The sequence below is a fragment of the Hypanus sabinus genome, chromosome 16, assembly GCF_030144855.1.
Source record: "Hypanus sabinus isolate sHypSab1 chromosome 16, sHypSab1.hap1, whole genome shotgun sequence".
NCBI lineage: Eukaryota > Metazoa > Chordata > Chondrichthyes > Myliobatiformes > Dasyatidae > Hypanus > Hypanus sabinus.
Window position 1 is genome coordinate 84,345,216 of NC_082721.1, and position 17,732 is coordinate 84,362,947.

The 17,732-nt window shown below is 44.4% G+C and overlaps 1 protein-coding gene across 1 annotated transcript in view; it reads left to right on the top strand.

The window, feature by feature from the left end:
• Window positions 1-1,723: 1,723 nt before the first annotated feature.
• LOC132405927 (suppressor of SWI4 1 homolog) overlaps window positions 1,724-17,732 on the top strand; it is an 85,772-nt gene continuing 69,763 nt past the window's right edge. The window contains exons 1-7 of the mRNA XM_059990907.1: window positions 1,724-1,860; window positions 5,800-5,970; window positions 8,438-8,539; window positions 9,382-9,432; window positions 11,287-11,457; window positions 15,117-15,193; window positions 15,850-15,957. Coding sequence (XP_059846890.1) covers window positions 1,843-1,860; window positions 5,800-5,970; window positions 8,438-8,539; window positions 9,382-9,432; window positions 11,287-11,457; window positions 15,117-15,193; window positions 15,850-15,957 — 698 coding nt within the window. The 5' untranslated portion in view covers window positions 1,724-1,842. The remainder of the gene's footprint in view (window positions 1,861-5,799; window positions 5,971-8,437; window positions 8,540-9,381; window positions 9,433-11,286; window positions 11,458-15,116; window positions 15,194-15,849; window positions 15,958-17,732) is intronic.

The window sequence follows — 17,732 nt, forward strand, 5'->3', positions numbered from 1 at the left end:
ACTTGGGACAAATTACAGTTACTAGGACAGTGATCCTAGTAATTGCTGGAACTGCAGAGAAAAGCCTAGTTCCTGATGGATACATCAGTTTTACTTTCCTCTCAATTAAGGAAAGTTCTAATTATGGGAAAATAACAAACATAACTCCTTTATTCAAGAAATCCTGAAACTACAGACCATAACTTAACATCCGTCATGGGGAAGATTACAGGTGGAATTCTGTGTTCAGTTCCGGTGCTGCCTGTAAGGAGTCACTGTTTGTCCTCACCTTGGAATAAGTGGCTATTCTCTGGGTGCGCCAGTTACCTCCCACGGTCAAAGAGGTAATGGGTAGGTTAATTAGTCATTGTGAATCATCTCATGATTAAACTAGGGTGTGAGGGTTTGCTCAGCTCAAAGGGCCAGAAGGGTCTACTTGTGATGTTTCGCTAAATAAATAAAATGTTCAAAATTATCAGCTGTTACACATATCTTGAATGGATCTCATGTGATAAAGATAAACTCTTAATTTCTCAATCTACAGTACTGTGTTGGCTGGGGTGCCTAAGACTTTTGTACGGTACTGTAGTGAATTTGTGTTGCATAGTGCTGCTGCCACAAAAAAACACAGATTTCATGACATAGGTGAGTGATGATAACCTGAGGGGTCTCTATTGGGGACTGAGAGTGGGAAGGGGGCAGTGAGAGGGGAATCATGGTAGGGAAAAGGGAAAATGGAGAGGGGAGTGAGTGGAAAGCACCCGAGGGACATTCTGTAATGATCAATAAACCCACTGTTTGGAATCAAATGAATGTGCATGGTGTCTCAGGGCTAGATGTGTCTAAAGTCCCCTGGCACTGCCCTGTCCCACATCCCTCCACCAGCTCACCGCCCTCACCATTCCCAACATCCTTAGCTCCCGCCAGATTTACAAACTTGCTTTCTGCTCCATATTTGCAAATACTGTGCAAAAGTCCTGGGCACCCTAGCTACAGTGTACATATGTGCCTATGACTTTTGCACAGACCTGTACCACCTCCTGTTATGTTTACCTGCACTGTGCTTTCTTTGTAACTGTAACACACTCTGCATTGAGTTTTGTTTACCCCTTCTGTACTAACTCAATGTCTGAACTGATCTGTCTGGGTGACACGCAAACAAAAGTGTTCCACTGTATCTTGGTCTGTGAGACAAAACCTTTCACTGCTTGTTTTCCAAAAATCCACCAACAACCTGCATTAGTGAAGGAGTGTGGGAAAAGGTGGAAATACGCAACAGGTCGGGCAGCATCTGTGTAAAGAAAACCAGATTTAATATTTTATGATCAGACCCTTTTTTTTATGAACTGCTTCTGCTTGGTGGGGGGGGGGGGGAGCTCTGGAACCAGGATGTCCAGAATATGAATATAGTGAATGCCAAAATAAAGTTTAAGTTATTAGAGGAGTCGGAAGTTCTGTGGAACTAGTGGGAACGTGGAGCTGACGCCAAGTTTACATCAACCATAATCTTGTTGAATGGGAAAACCGTGTAGATGGGCCTCATGATTCCACCCTAATTTTTAATTTTATATTAATTTTATGCTCTTTGTGGGATCTTGGCATAATTTGGCTACTGCACTACAAAAAATATATATATTAAAGTTCAAAATAATTCAGTGCCCGAGAACCGTTGTTGTAGGGGAGACGAGAGAAGGGAGCGCTGGAAACGGAGCGGAACCTTATTCGGGAGCTGCGTGCGTTGCACCCGGAGCGCTGAGGGGGTGCGCTGGTGGACACGTGGTTTGCTAATGGCGCTGCCCAGCAGCCGCGTGTGAGAAAGGGACAGACCAGAGTTTCGGGACCGGGAGAAACCGGAGTCACAAGATGGGGAAGCACAGCCGGGTGAGTGAGTAGGGAACAAGAACGCTGGGTCATCGGACCCACTGCTCCTACGTCGCTCCGTTCACGCCTGTCTTAAGTTCCTTTTAAACGCCACTATCGTATCTGCCTCCACTACTAGCAGCACTTCCCGAGCGCCCAGCATTCTGTAGACACAAGAGGTACTGCAGATCCTGGAAATCTAGAGCACTGCACGCATTGTGCTGGAGAAGCTCAGGATGTCGGGCTGCATTTATAGACGGGAATAAACTGTCCACGTTTCGGACTGAAGGACCCAGCATTCTATCTATCTTTCTATAAATACTTGCCCTCCATATCGTCCTCTCACCATAAAACTATGTCCACTCGATTGATGATTCCACAATGAGAAAAAGACTGCTTGTTCTAACTTCTCATCTTTTTTTCCAGTCTTGATGAAGGGTCTTGGCTCGAAATGTCGATTGTTTACTCTTTCCCAAAGATGCTCCCTGGCCTGCTGAGTTCCTGTGGCATTTTTTGTGTGTTGCTGGGAAAAATACAGATTTTCTTTTCCACTCGTAATTTTGTAAACTTTCAGTTCTTCCCTCAGTCTCCAGTGTACCAGAAAATGAAATATCTTTATTGTCATTGCATTGTACAATTTGTCACGCACCAATACAGCGAAAATGAGTTTGCAACTCTCGTACTCGATGCTATAAAACAGCAAATAATTAAATAATAAATAAAATCAAGTAACCAGCCAGTACAAGCAATGTCCAGCAGTACAAAAGTGCAACTCAGATGCATGACAGCCATAAAACCAGTATTAAAAGTAGCAATATAACAAATCCATGGATGATGCTTGATCGACTGGTTCAGAGCAGTTATAGCTCTGGGGAAAAAGCTATTTTTCAGTCTGAAAGTGCCGGCACAGAAAATCTTATAACGTCTGCCAGAGGGAACAAGTTCAAACAGCTGATTGCATGGGTGTGTATTGTCCTTACAGATGCTTGTAGCTTTCCTTAGGCAGCATGAGCTGTAGGTGTTCTCCAGGGCTGGGAGCTGTGTCCCGATGATCTTCTGTGCGCTAGAGACGACCCGCTGAAGTGCTTTCCTATCAGCTGCTGTACAACTGAGATACCGCACAGAGATGCAGTATGTTAAGATGCTCTCTATGGTGCAGTGGTAAAAGGTCACCAGCATCTGTTCAGGTAGACCAGCTTTCTTCAGCATCCTGAGGAAAAACAAGCGTTGCTGTGCTTTCTTAACTATTGTTGTGGTGTTAGTGGACCATGTAAGGTCTTCTGAGATGTGTATCCCCAGAAACCTGAAACTGGACTCTCTCCATTATGTCTCCGTTAATGTAGACTGGTGCATACTCGTCATCCTGTGACTTTCCAAAGTTGATAATTAGCTCCTTAGTTTTAGCTGTATTAAGAGACAGGTTGTTCTCTGAGCACCAGCTCACTAAGTTCTGTATCTCCGCTCTGTACGCTGATTCATCTCTGTTGGAGATCAGCCCGATCACTATTGTGCCGTCTGCGAATTTGATGATGGTATTGATGCCAAATGTAGATACACAGTCGTAAGTGAAGAGGGAGTAGAGTATGGGACTCAGTACACAACCTTGTGGTGTACCAGTGTTCAGGATAGTAGTGAGGACAGGTGAGAGCCCAGTCTCACTGCCTGTGAACGCTCTGACAAGAAATTCAGGACCCAGTTGCAGAGTGATGAGCTGAGGCCTAGCTGGTGGAGTTTGGAGATGAGCTTGCTGGGAATGACAGTATTAAAAGCAGAGCTATAATCAACAAACAACATCCTCACGTATGTGCCCTTTCCATCCAGATGTGTCAGGACAGTGTGAAGAGCTAATGAGATGGCACCCTCTGCGGACCTGTTTGCTCCAAGTTTGTCCAACCTCTCTTTACTGTTACCATATTTTTGCTCTTCTCAAAGTGTTGATGCTTTATTTTTGTGTACATCCTGCTTAAGTATTTTCAGTGGTTTGTCCTTCATCACCTTCTGTAGGTGAGAATTCCACTGTTTTGTCGCCTTCTGAATGAAGGAATTACTTCTTGGATGGATGTGTTCTGCCCTTTATTCTGAGAGAGCGTGACCCGTCTCCGTATGGACCCATTCAGGTGAAAAGTCCAGCATACCTAGCCATAGAAGAGCAAAAGACAAGCTGCTGGAGGAACTCATCGTATTGAGCATCATCTGAAATTCTACAATTTATTTTCTTTTTGCTCCTGATTCTGCATCTGTAGTTTCTTGTGTTCTAAAATAGCTAAAAGCTTCCTCATTATTCTGATAGTGCCGTGGGATTTCTCACATAAGAGAGCAGGTGTGACCTCCTTTTAACGTCACATTCAAAACACAGCATCTCTGTCAGTACACCTGTGGAGAGCGGGGCTGGATTTTGTCCTCGATCTCTGGTTCTTGGCCCCCTGACTTAGCAGGTCAGGCCGCAGCCAACTGAGCAACAGCTAATGCCTGATCCTGTGCTCTTCCAACATGGTGACAAGGACGGTGAACTACTTGCCCCTTCTCTCGCAGACTGAGAGTTACTGCATTCTTGAGTAAAATGCAGCCCCAGATAAAATCCTGTCATCGGTGGAGAAAGCAGAGCTTTTAGAGAGAAGGCCCATCTGATGAAAGAAGGGTGATAGGACACTAGCCTCTGCTGAGTCTGGTCACAGTGATGTGAGTGATCGTAGGAGGCCATAGCTCGACTTCATCTGAAAGGCATGGGAAAGGAAAATTATCTAAATCTCCAGGTGCTGTTACATCGGAGACGCTGGACGACAGTGAAGTGTGTGACATGGTCAACAGTAGATCCAAGCATGTAAAGTAGGCCTGTGCATTTGGGAATTTTACATGGGAGAAATCAAAACTGAAGCCAAAAAAACTTTTCTTCAATCCTTAAACGTAAGCACTAAAGGGATGAAGGTCTCAGCTGAGAGTTTACATCTTTGAGGTTTTGGAGTCCAGATAGTCCAAGGAAGATTCAGAGGACTGGCTATCAAGTGAAGTGAAAATAGTTAGGTCTGTGTTCTTTGGAATTAGAAGAACGTGAGATGGTATTTTTCAAGTGTTTTAAGTTCCTAAGGGGGCACAACAGTTTAATGTCAAGATGTTTCCACTAATGGGAGATTGTTGAATTAAGTGATATAATTTGAAGGGTAACAGGGGAGATTACTTAAAAATGTGGTATGCAAAATTTCTTTCTTGCAGAGATCATAACATGTAAGAGCACAATTAGGTCACTCAGTTGGCTGATTGATTAACCCTCTCAGCCCCACTCTCCTGCCTTCTTTTCATAACCTATAACCTATCAGCCTCCATTTTAAATATACCCAATGACTTGGCCTCCACAATTTGAATTTCACAGGTTTATCTCCCTCTGGATAAAGAATTTCCTACTCATCTCTGTTCTAAAGGGAAATCCTTGCATTCTGAGGCCATGACCTCTGATCCTAGACTGCCCCACTATAGGAAACATCCTCTCCGCATCTACTCTATCTAGGCCTTTCAATATTTGATAGACTTCAATGAGATCTTATTACCCCCCCCCCCCAATTCTTCTAGACTCAAGTGAGTACAGGATCAGAGCCATCAAATGTTCCTCGTATGTTATCTTTATCGTTCCCAAGGTCATACTCGTGAAATCCTCTGGACCCTCTCCAATGCCAGCAGATCCTTTCTTCGATAAGGAGCCCAAAACTGCTCACAATGAAGAGGGTGGTGAATCTCTGGAATTGTCTGCTCATGTGAATTGCGTTTCTTTTTGAGGTTTTCATAACTCTAAAGCTCTTCACAATTAAATAATTTTGAAATATAAGACACTTGCACTGCTGATGTTGTAGTGATGGGTATGTTTAGTCCAGCGATCTTATTCTGAGGTGATAATTTGTTGCTGGTAAACACCAGCAATTGTTGAATGTTTTGATGACTCTGTAAATTTTACTTCACATCCTTCTGCAGACTAGGAACCAGAAGAAAGCTCGGGCAAATGCAATTCACCTTGCACAGGAGGAGTATGCCAGCGTCCCTCATTCCTTCGTGTTCAACCGGGGCCAGGTTGGACATAATGTGCTGCAGTTGATCAGAGATATGAGGCGGCTGATGGAGCCTTACACTGCCCGTTCGCTGACGGTGAGTCTCACCCTGCTAACCTTGAGAAGCAACTAGATACAAGCGTTTGAATGGGTAAGACAATAAGAAATGGGAGACAAGGGAAGCATGAAGGAGAATGTTCCTCAGTCTTCACTTTCCTGCCTGATCCTGTTCCTTTTCCATGTGGTTGTCCAGGAAACAGGAGAGACTGCTTAGGCTTTTGAGGGATTTCCTCGTTGACCTGAACAGTGAATTGTATTTCATGCTCTAGCTATCCATTTCTAGCACTCTGAATTTTATTTCAGATTTCCAACATCAGCATTTTCTTATTTTGAAGTTGTCTCCGTCTGACTCAGGATTAGCAAATTTATTTATTTATCCAGATACAGTGTGGAATAGGCCATTCCGCCCTTTCGAGCTGTGCTGCCCGGACACCCCCCAATTTAACCCTAGCCTAAACACGGAACAATTTATAATGACAAATCAACCTACCATTTGGTATGTGTATGGACTTTGGGAGGAAACCCATGCAATCACAGGGAAAATGTATGAACTCCTTACAGTCAATGGTGGGAATTGAACCCAGTTCTCCTGTAATATAAAGCACTTCGCTTCAGCTTTTTGAAGGGATTTTCATAAACAGTAACAAAGGGGAAAGAAGCAGAAAGATATGCTGATCTCCTTGCGCATGGATGGGCAGTAGAGGTATAGGACAGAAGGGAGATCAGGTCCCCTGGAGATGGCGGTTGAAGCCCTCAGCTTGAAAGGAAGTGGCCGACAACAAATGCACTGACTGTGAATTTCCCCAAAGATTCTGGGCAGTGAATTGGAATCACTGTTCCAGAAAGGAGGGAGCTGTGCAACAATTAGCTTCATATCCTTCTCTCCCCACAACACTGAGGCTGTGAGACAGCCCCGGCTGCTGTGCTTCGTGTCTGCGAGCTTTGCGGTGATTTGCCCTGCTAATGTGATGAAATGAGCCCAAGGCTTGAGCCGACTCCAGGCTGCTCCGGGGATACGGAGCCGAGGACTTGAATTGCTTCGGAATGTTGTAGCTGGCTTCTATTGTGTGATTTGTGTTTTTCTCTCTTTCTCTGCGCATTGGGTGTTGGTTTGTATTTTATTTAATTGGCTTCTTTCAGGTTTCTTGTTTTATGCCTGCCTGTACACAGGCGAATCTCAAAGTTGTGTAATTTACACATTTTTTGATAATAAATATACTTTTAATCTTTGAATTTTGAATACCTGTCACTGGAAAGACACTAGAATCCATTATTGTGTAAGTGGAAAATCCCAAGGCAAGTGGGCAACGTGGTTTGTGAAGGGGCAATCATTTTTGACAAATTTATTAACGTTCCTTGAGGGTGTCACAGGTAGAGTTGATAATGGATATAATGTGGTTGGAATTCCAAAAGGTATTTGATCCCATGTAGAAAGTTACCGCACACAGGAAGGGTTATGGTTGGAGGGTAATTGGTCCATGTAGATTGAGAGGTTGGTTAACTCACTCAAAGCAAGTAATAGGATTAGATGGGTCATTAGCTAGAGAGTGCCACTGGCAATGGTGCTGAGACCTCACTGTTTGCAGTCTGGAATGGGAAGTAAACAGCGTGATCGGCTAACAACAACTTGGGTTAAGTGAGACGGTCATCCAATTTGGCCAGAGACTGGACAACGACGAAGCAGGTTAGGCAATGCCAGTGTGGGAAGTCTCTGCCCAGTAGTCTTGCCAGGATATTATAGGCACAGCAGAACACTGTTGGATCCTGTGATTTTTAATGCACAGGTTCTCTTAAGAGTACAAGAACGAGTTGGGAAATTGCTGCTTCACAATTGTTCATTGGAAATTTAAAACAGGCACAGAGCACAGTTGAGTAGGAACTAAGATGGCAATTTTTGTAGAGGCAGACGCTTTTATACTGAAATGAGGGCAAATTCCTAAGATAAGGGAGGGGCCTATTGGAAGACATGCAGGTATGGCATGTTTTATACTTAGCCAATGAACAAAGTAAGATGATAAACCACCTAACATTACATGTTGTAAAAAATACAAGTTGTATAAGAGTGAAACTACAAATTCAGGCTTGCTAAAAACATTAATTCAATTAATACCTTATTAAAAGCATAAAGAACAACCATTTCCAACAACACCATTCAAACTTCAGTATCCTACTCAGCACCATAACCCCTCTGCTCTTCTCAACAGCATTGATGAGTTCTGATGGTAATCTGATATGTTCAGGAGCCAGAGGGAGGGTGGGGAGACTCCTTTCGCCAGGTTTGGCAAGTGCCTGCCAAGAAGATTAAAGCGATGTCCCACATAATGAGCTACAGGCGATCACAGTTCATTAAAAGTTGATGTGGGTCACACAAGAAACTACTGATCATATTAAAGTAGGAGTGGTATTTGACTGTAAGGGGAAAAGAAATAATGCCAGTGTTCTTCCAGTAGCAATGCTGTTACAAAACAACTTGGACTCATTTTCTTCCTAAAATTGTTCTTCAGGTACGGAAGAAGAATTTGCTGAAGGATTTTGTCTCAGTGGCTGGACCGCTTGGGGTGTCGCACTTCTTAATTTTTACAAAATCACCAGCAAGTGTAAACCTGGTGAGTAGGTGAAGTTCAAACTGTTTTCCCCACACTCATCCCTGCTGCAAATGTCATCCTTGTTCCTCCTATCAGCAGGAGAGTGACCTGACACCAATCCAACGGAGAGGTTGTGAAGAACCTCTGTTCCTGCTCAGCGCCCCAGAATACAGTACTCTGCAAAGGTCTTGGGCACGTGTGTATAGCTTGGGTGCCCAAGTCTTTTGCCCAGTACTGTAGTGGTTTTACATATTGCATGTACTGCTGCCACACAAAAAAAAAATCATGACACATAGAAGTGATGACAAACCTGGTTTTCACTTGGGTCTTTATTGTGGACTGAGAGTGAGAAGGGGGCAAGGAGAGGGGAACCACAGTTGGCAAAAGAGAAAGGGAGAGGGGAGGGAGCAGGAAGCACCAGAGAGACATTCTGTAATGATCAATAAACCAATTGTTTGGAATTAACTTACCTTGCCTGGTGTCTCGGGGCTGGGTGGGTCTGCATCCACGCCGCTCAACCTTCGCCATTCCTGAAGTCCTTTGCTCCCTCCAGATTTACAGACTTGCTCTCCACTCCACACTAACAAGTACAGCGCTGTGCAAGAACTTGCTATGTACATGTACCTAAGACTTTTGTACAGTACTGTAGTCCCAGCTGCCTTCTCCCCGGCCTGTCAAACAGCATTGCAGATTGCAGTGAGTTCACAAAAATAGATTAGCAGGAGCCTCAGGAAGAAGTTGCCTCGCGCCCCTCTAGGGCACAGTTTGTTGCGAGGGTTGGCTGAAGGGTTTTCCGATAAACGGGCAGCATTGTTTTCAGATCACTGACTGGTATTTTGTTTCTTCTCTACCCCAACTCCCAGAAACTGGCTCGTTTGCCACGAGGCCCCACGCTGACATTCAGAGTTTGCCAGGTGAGTGTGCCCAGTTTTGTTGGACTCTGCACAGAGTTTCTCTCAAGCGGTCACTTTATGTTGCTGTCTCAGATTTCTACAGATGTGGTGAGTAGGGACCGGCGGGTGCATTGTGATCGCTGGGCTGAAGGACCCTGGGTTTGTGCTGCTTTGCATTCAAAATAAAATTACCCTGATAGACAAATCAGAACTCAATGCATCCTGTTCATTGACGTAGGTCAATGTTCGGAGGAGTGTTGTCTTGTTTGGCAATATACATCTGTACGATTGAATGACAATGAACTTGAACACGTTATGTTCTATTTGTCTTATTATCCAGTCCTACTATTGTGTCCAGCCTGTGTTTATCCCTGTTTGTGGGCTGCCACAAACCTTGTTGCCAGGTAACCACCTCTGATTTAGGCCCATGTTCCAGTGAGCCCTAACGTCCTCTGGGGCTGGCCCAGATGAATATTGAAGGGGCATTAGGACTCTCCCACACAGTCTGGCACCCCCATCCTGTCCCAAGCTGCAAACCAATCCCAGGGCCCATTTCATCCAGTCCAGCTACCTGGCCCCCATTGTACCCATTCCATTCCTCCATTATACTCTTTATTCCTCCCAACCCCATGCTCCTCTCTCTGTTTCATCTCTCTGGGCTACACCTGCCTCCCTCATACCCTACCCTACCCCACCCACCCCCACACCAAGTACCAATTCTGAAACTTGAGGAAGGACACTCCATGGCTGAACGTTATTGAGCTGTGGCCACACTTGTGGCTGCCTTCAGCACGTCACAAACCAGTGGCGCAAATGACACATCTCTCTGTACGCTTTGATACAAGTATGATTAAAATAATCTTTATTACTTGAGCCAATTATGCAGTACCTGTTCAAAACCCCATTTGTCCAGTGAACAGTCCGGTCCCTCAATTTCTTGCCTTTCCATAAGCTCCTCAAGTTGATTCTTCACTCCTTTTCGCCTTCCTGGAAGAGTAACCCCAGCTCCATGGAACATGAGAAGTGGTTTCTGTTGGCTGGCACTGCCATACACCCAATGGTTGTGCAATGATCTTTTACTCTCCTGCCGAATCTTCATATCCTCTGATCCCCTCAGTATCAATAACCTACTGATTTCAACCCTCAGTACACCTCACAACCGAACATACAGGGCCAACTGGGTAGAGTAAGCCAAAAATCCATGAGGTTACCCCATGTCACTGATTTTGCTATAACACGGCCTCAACCTCACAAACTACCTTGTAATGGTGTTGCTGCTTGCTATGCCACTGGCGTTTAGGGCCGTAACGAAGGCCTTGTACCTCTGGTGGTGGTCTGGTTCCTTCGGTAGCTTCCTGTCGGTTTTCACTGCAGTCAGTCATGATTTCCAGGTGGTGAGTCAGGAATACCATTACACTCAGATGTAAAAGGATTCTTCTTTGCATTTTCCATAACAACTTTATTTTACCAGTCAGGGTTGTTAGCCCTGAGCTCCTGAGGCTGGAGGGCCAGCGGACCACTCTTGGTCTGGCCTCTACCCTTTGACCTGTTTGGCATGAATGACCCTACCAAGAGCCAAAGCATTATGCCTTGACTGCAGCCAACATAACTGTCTGGGTCACTGAGGCACACAAGCCTCCAAGCCATGACAAGGTTGGACGATCTTGTAATGGCCTTGCACTGCGCTTTGTAACTGTATCACTTTACTCTGCATCCTGTTATTGTTTTCCTTTGTACAGCCGCAGTGCACTGTTGTAATGAAATGATCTGTATGGATGGCATGCAAGCCAAAGGTTTTCACTGTACCTGTGATAATACACAAATTTACCAAAGTGAGTGGTTTTCCCAGATTTCTCGTGTCTTTGTGTTTTCCAGTACTCTTTGGTGAAGGATATTGTGTCGTCACTGAAGAGGCACCGGATGCATGAGAGCCAGTTTACCCACCACCCTCTGCTGGTGCTGAACAACTTTGGAAGGGATGGCATGCACATCAAACTCATAGCCACCATGTTCCAGAACCTATTCCCAGCAATAAATGTCTACAAGGTAGGATCTTACAGAAGGGTTTGAAGTGGGGCCAGGGGTGCTTATTTTTGACAAATGTTTACAAAGCAGGATCTTACAGAAGGGTTTGAAGCGGAGCCAGGGGTGCTAATTCTTGACAATAAATGTCTACAAAGTAGGATCTTACAGAGGGGTTTGAAGTGGGGCCAGGGGTGCTAATTCTTGACAATAAATGTCTACAAGGTAGGATCTTACAGAAGGGTTTGAAGTGGGCCCAGGGGTGCTAATTTTTGACAATACAAGGTAGGAGGTTACTGAAGAGAGGCCAGGCGTGCTTATTAGGCAATTGGAAGTTGGAGTTGTAGCTGGTTTTGTGAAGTGATACTGGGATCAGTAAGTGTCCTTTTCAAGAGAGAGAGAAGGGAGACAAGCAGAGGCTCTTGAGCTGCACGTTATAACAACCACTTGCTAGTACTGATTGCTTTTGTTGTCCATTGGTGACTGTGCTTCCGTCTGCTAAGGTCCCCACCAGAACCTGTCCTCTCTTCCCTCTAGGCTGCTCCTTAAGAGTGATGGAGTCTCAGCAGAGGATGCTGTGATTGAAACTCCAGTGGGTTAAAAACTGATGCAGGGTGGATTAAAAAGCTACACCTGCCTAAGCAAGGTGGTAGATCAGCAGTGGTGGCTGGGCAAGATGTTAGCAATGAACTTACAGTAAGACGTGTCCTAGACCCTAGGTTAGTATACGTCAATGAGGAAGAAAGGGTATATTTGAAGGATGAAGCATCTATGTAGGCTAAGAAATTAATGTTTGTGTTAAACTGAAAGAGAAGTTACTTGGTTTGTGAAGGTTACTGAAAGTTAGAAGGCTGGGAAATATTTAGAAACCAGCAAGGGATGACTATAAAAATACAAAGAAAGCAAAAATAAAGTATGAATGTAAAGTAGCAAATAATCTAAAAACAGTTCCTTCGCACCCTGCAGGAGACTAGTACTGAAATGGCAAGGGCACTAGCAGAGATATTTAAGGCATATCCTTCGTCACATGACGATAACTAATGTTGTTCTGTCGTTTTAGAAAGGCTCTGAGAATAAGCCAGGAAATTATAGGCCAGTGCGCCTGACATCAGTTGTGGGAAAGTTATTGGAAGGTTTTCTAAAGGACCAGATGTATTAGATAGGTGGGACTGACGTGGATTTGTGCGTGGCTGGTTGTGTCTAACCAATCCTGTGGAGTTTTTCAGGGAAGGTACCAGGAAAGATGGTGAAGGCAAGGCAGTGGATGTTGTCACCATGGACTTCAGACACTTGGCATTTAAGATGAGGTGGTAAATTGGATTAGACATTGGCTTTGCATGAGAAGCCAGGCTGTGGTGGTTGAAGATTGCCTCCCTGATTGGAGGCCTGTGGCAAGTGGTGTGCCACAGGGGTCAGTGCTGGGTCTGTTGTTGTCATCTGTATCAACAATCTGGATAATAATCTGGTTTGTGGGTGACACCAAGATTGGGGGTATAGTGGACAGCTAGGAGTACTAACAAAGCTTGCAGCAGGATCTGGACCAGCTAGAGAAATGGGGTGGAATTTAATGCAGACAAGTGCAAGCTGTTGCACTTTGGTATGACCATCCAGGGCAGGGCTTGCACAGTGAGTGATAGAACAGGGATCTGGGAATACCAATCCATAGAATTCCTTGAAGTGGTGTTACCGGTAGATAGGGTTACAAAGAAAGCTTTTGGCACATTGGCCTTCATAAATCAAAGTATTGAGTGCAGGAGATGGAACGTTATGTTGAAGTTGTCTGAGACATTGGTGAGGCCTAACTTAAAGTATTGTGTACAGTTTTGGTCACCTACCTGCAGGAAAGATGTAAATAAGATTGGAAGAGTGCAGAGAAAATTTACAAAGATGTTAGCAGGACTCGAGGACCTGCGTTAGAGGAAAAGGTCAAATAGGTTAGGACTTTATTCCCTAGATTTGATAGAGGTATTCAAAATTATGAGGGGTATAGAGGAGGTAAATGCAAGCAGGCTTTTTACATTGAGATTGGGTGAGACTACAACTAGAGTTCATGGGTTAAGGGTGAAAGGTGAAATGTTTAAGGGGAACTTTCTCACTCAGGGGGTGGTGCGACTGTGAAACGACCTGCCAGTGGAAATGGTGGGTGCAGGATCGATTTCAACATTTAAGAGAAATTTAGGTAGGTGCATGGATGGGAGGGGTGTGAAGGACTATGTGTGGGATGCAGATAGATTAGACCAAGTAGATTAATGGTTCAATATGAACAATAGACAATGGACAGTAGGTGCAGGAGTAGGCCATTCGGCCCTTCTAGCCAGAACCGCCATTCGCTGTGATCATGGCTGATCATACACAATCAGTACCCCGTTCCTGCCCTCTCCCCATATCCCTTGTCCCCGCTATCTATAAGTGCTCTATCTAACTCTCTCTTGGACGCATCCAAAGACTTGGCCTCCACTGCCTTCTGGGGCAGAGCATTCCACATATCCACCACACCAGATTAGATGGGCTGAAGGGCCTATTCTGTCCTGTAGTGTTCTATAACTCGATGAGTTAATTTCTATAGGCAATAACTAAAGTAGATACTTAAGGCAGGTCCAGTAGTGTAAATGAATAAACTTTAAGTGTCTAATAGAATTGAACATTTGGGTAGATATGTAGAGGGGCAGAGCTCAGAAGGATATGGGCCAAATGCAGGAAATTGGGCACTGTGGATGGATCAAATGGTCTGCATCCCTGTTGTATTGCTCTGTGATTCTACGAGCCTTAGAAAGTGTGACTGGGGAATTAAAAATCTGAAATGGAGAAGTGCAGAGATTCAAATTTAATTATTTTGTAACCATCTTCTCAGTAAAGTCAGTAAAAACGCCCGAATGATGATAGAAAAGCAGAGAGTGGTAGGGAAGGAGGAACTTTTAAGCAATTGCTGTTATTAGAGAAACAACTATTATTTAAAACTAACAGGAATAAAGTTTCCAGGTCTCCTGGACACGATGGCCCACAATCTACACTTGGTAAAGGCTGCCGAGACAGTGGGTCCATTGGATGTGATTAACCAGAATTCCCAGAGGTTCCAGACAATTTGGAAACTGAAGCTATAAGATGACTTCAAAAAGGCAGCCGGATAGAGATTGGGAAATAATGTTCAGTTAGTCCAAAATGCTGAAACCCATGATTGAGGAGGTACTGATAGTAGATCTGCTCTAATGTGAATAGGATGTAACAAAATTGATTGATTAGGAAACACTATTTCTTATGTTGTTAACTGCAATGGCTCTAGCATTATCAGAAAGATCTATTCAAGTGTGCACTTTGAAGGCAACTGCAGCCTGCTCTGCTGGAGCCCAACTTTCTGCAGCTTGAGGTTTCTTAGAAACGTGACTATTGTGCTGTGGCAGGATATTTACAAAATTATATTATCAAGCAGATGAAGGGTTGATGGAAGAGAAATCCATGTTTGACAAATTTGCAAAAGTTCATAGTAACAAAGGGAAAAAACCAGTAGATTCAGTGTAACACAGAGAAAATGCTGGTGGAACGCAGCAGGCCAGGCAGCATCTGTAGGAAGAAGTACAGTGGACGTTTTGGGCTGAGATTTCCTGCTATGTTCATGTGTTCAGCTAAAAGCTGCGTGTTTTTTGGTGCCATGTTTTTTTACGCTGCTCTTCTGTATCCACATGCAGGTTGGCCTAAATACCATCAAGCGCTGTGTCCTGATAAACTATGACCCCACCACACACCTAATTGAAGTCCGGCACTAGTAAGTAAGATCCCAGAGTCCACAGGTTGACGGTGGGTTAGGAATGAGTGGGAAAGGGGGAGAAATGGCATTCTTCTCTGGAGTCGGAGGGGGGAGGGGTCAATACACAGTCCCGGAGCCAATCAGTCACTCTGTGATCCCAGTGACACAGTGGATTGGAGAAAAGTAAGTGACCTGTGGGGCGTGGGAGGCGGTTGGAGATCCAGAATTGTTCTCTTCAGCAGTGTGAAGGCTTGTTGCATACATGGTGATTCTGGGGGAGTGGCTGTGGGGGTCATAACCAACTGGAAGAGTGGTTAAGTGATGGTGAGGCAGGTGGAATAGACCCTGCAGACTCCAGTGACTTGGAACACTCTAGCCTCCCACCCTCAAATAATATGAACAATTTGGGGATCTGCGCACTTCCGTGGAAATCTGGAAACCTCCTCAACTCCACTTGGGCCGGAGTTTTGGTGAGCCAGGTTGTACAGAAGTCAATGCTGGGTAAACCGAGCCTGGCTGAAGATCAGTCCTATTGGGGCCTCCTGCTGTCCCTGTGTAGCAGTCTCAGTGGGCTGAATGGCCTCCTGCTGTCTCTGTGTAGCAGTCTCAAGGGGCTGAATGTCCTCCTGCTGTCCCTGGGTTTTACTGAGGAATAACATGAGTCTTCTCTGCAGCTCCATCAAGGTGGTTCCTGTTGGGATGAGCAGGGGTATAAAGAAGCTACTGCAGGAAAAGTTCCCCAACATGAGCAAGTTTGAAGACATCAGCGATCTGCTGGTGAAGTAAGTTCCACCTTTGCATTCTGGCACACGTTTACCCAAAGGCAATGGTCACATAGAAAAACAACACAGAAACAGGCCCTTTGGCCCATCTGCTCCGTGCCAACCATGCTGCCCTTCTAAACTAATCCCATGTGGCCAATATCCTTATAAACTTTTCCTATTCATGTACTTGTCCAGCCTGTCTTTAAATATTGTTGCTGTACCTTCCTCTGGCACCTCATTCCATTTACACACCGCCTTCTATGTGAAGAATTTGCCCCTCTGGTCTCTATTCAGCCTTTCCCCTTTCACCTAAACCCGTATCCTCTAGTTTTTGATTCCCAACCGTGCAAAAAAGTCAGACTATTCATGCTATCTGCTCCCCTCATGATTTTATATATAAATCCACCCATCAGTCTCCTACGCTCTGTGGAATAAGGTCTATCCTGCCTAATCGCCTTGTAACTCAGCCATGCTAGCATATCCCCTACTCACTCTTTCCAGCTTAATGGCTGCTTCTCTAGAAAGGGTGACTGAAACAATACTCAATGCTCCCAAGTGCAGCCTCCCCATCATGTTATATACAACTGCTCATCTCCTATACTCATTACGCTGACTGATGAAGGCCAGAGTACAAAAAGCTTTCTTCACTAACCAGCCTTTCTACCCATGATGCCAACTGGCAAAACCCTAATCACTAGACTATGACCACTTTGCTCTGAAATGGACTTTGTTTTCTTTTAATCGTATTCTTTCTTGTAAAAATTGTGTTCAATTTTATGTTTAATGTGTTTTCCTTGTGACCTGCATTTGTCTTCCTCACCACCAACTCAACTTGTAAGTTAACCTGTAGACAATCCTGCACAAGGACTCCCAAGTTCAAAAGTTCATTTATTATCAAAGTATACAACTTGAAAATATTCTTCTCCAGGTTACCATGAAACCGCGTAAGAAGAAAAAAAGCAGCATGATCAACAAGACCCCAAATCCCCCCCTCCCAGCACAAAAGGATGAACAAAAATGGCACAGGCACATCGACCCCCCCCCCAATCCCCCTCCCCGCACAAAAAAATAAGAAAGATTGGGCAAAAACACAATGTAAAAAACACTAAGATTGAAAAAAATTACTTTGTACCTCTCAGTTTTTAATGTTCTCCCTATTTAGAAGATAATCTACGCCTTTATTTCCACTGCCAAAGTGCCTGACCGTACAGTTCCCTACACTATATTCCATCTGCCACTCTCCCAATCTGTCCAAGTCATTTTGCAGACTCCCTGCTTCCTCAACACTACCTGCCTCTCCATCTATCTTTGTATCCTCTACAACTTGTCCATAAATCCATCAATACAATCATCCATTATCACTGATGTATAATGTGAAAAGCAGTGGCCCCTGTGGAACACCACTAGTCACTGGCAGCCAACTAGAATAGGCCCACTTTATTCTAACTCTCTGTTGCCACTCAGCCAATCTTCTATCTATGCTATACCTTCAGTCTTTTCAGCTTCCCAAGTAACTTCTGCTTTGTGATTGCAACTAAACTCATTCCTGCGCCCTGGCATACTGCCAGTGTCCTCCACACCGTTGTAAAATACTTTATAATTTCATCAGCCATTTCTTTGTCCCCATTAGTTCTTCAGCGTAATTTTCTAGCAGTCCAATATCCTCTCTCGCCTCTTTTTGTATCTGAAAAAACTTCTGGTAACCTCTTTGATATATTTGGCTAGTTTACTTTAGTATTTCATCTTTTCACTCATTCTTTTAGTTGCTTTCTGGTGGTTTTAAAAGCTTCCCA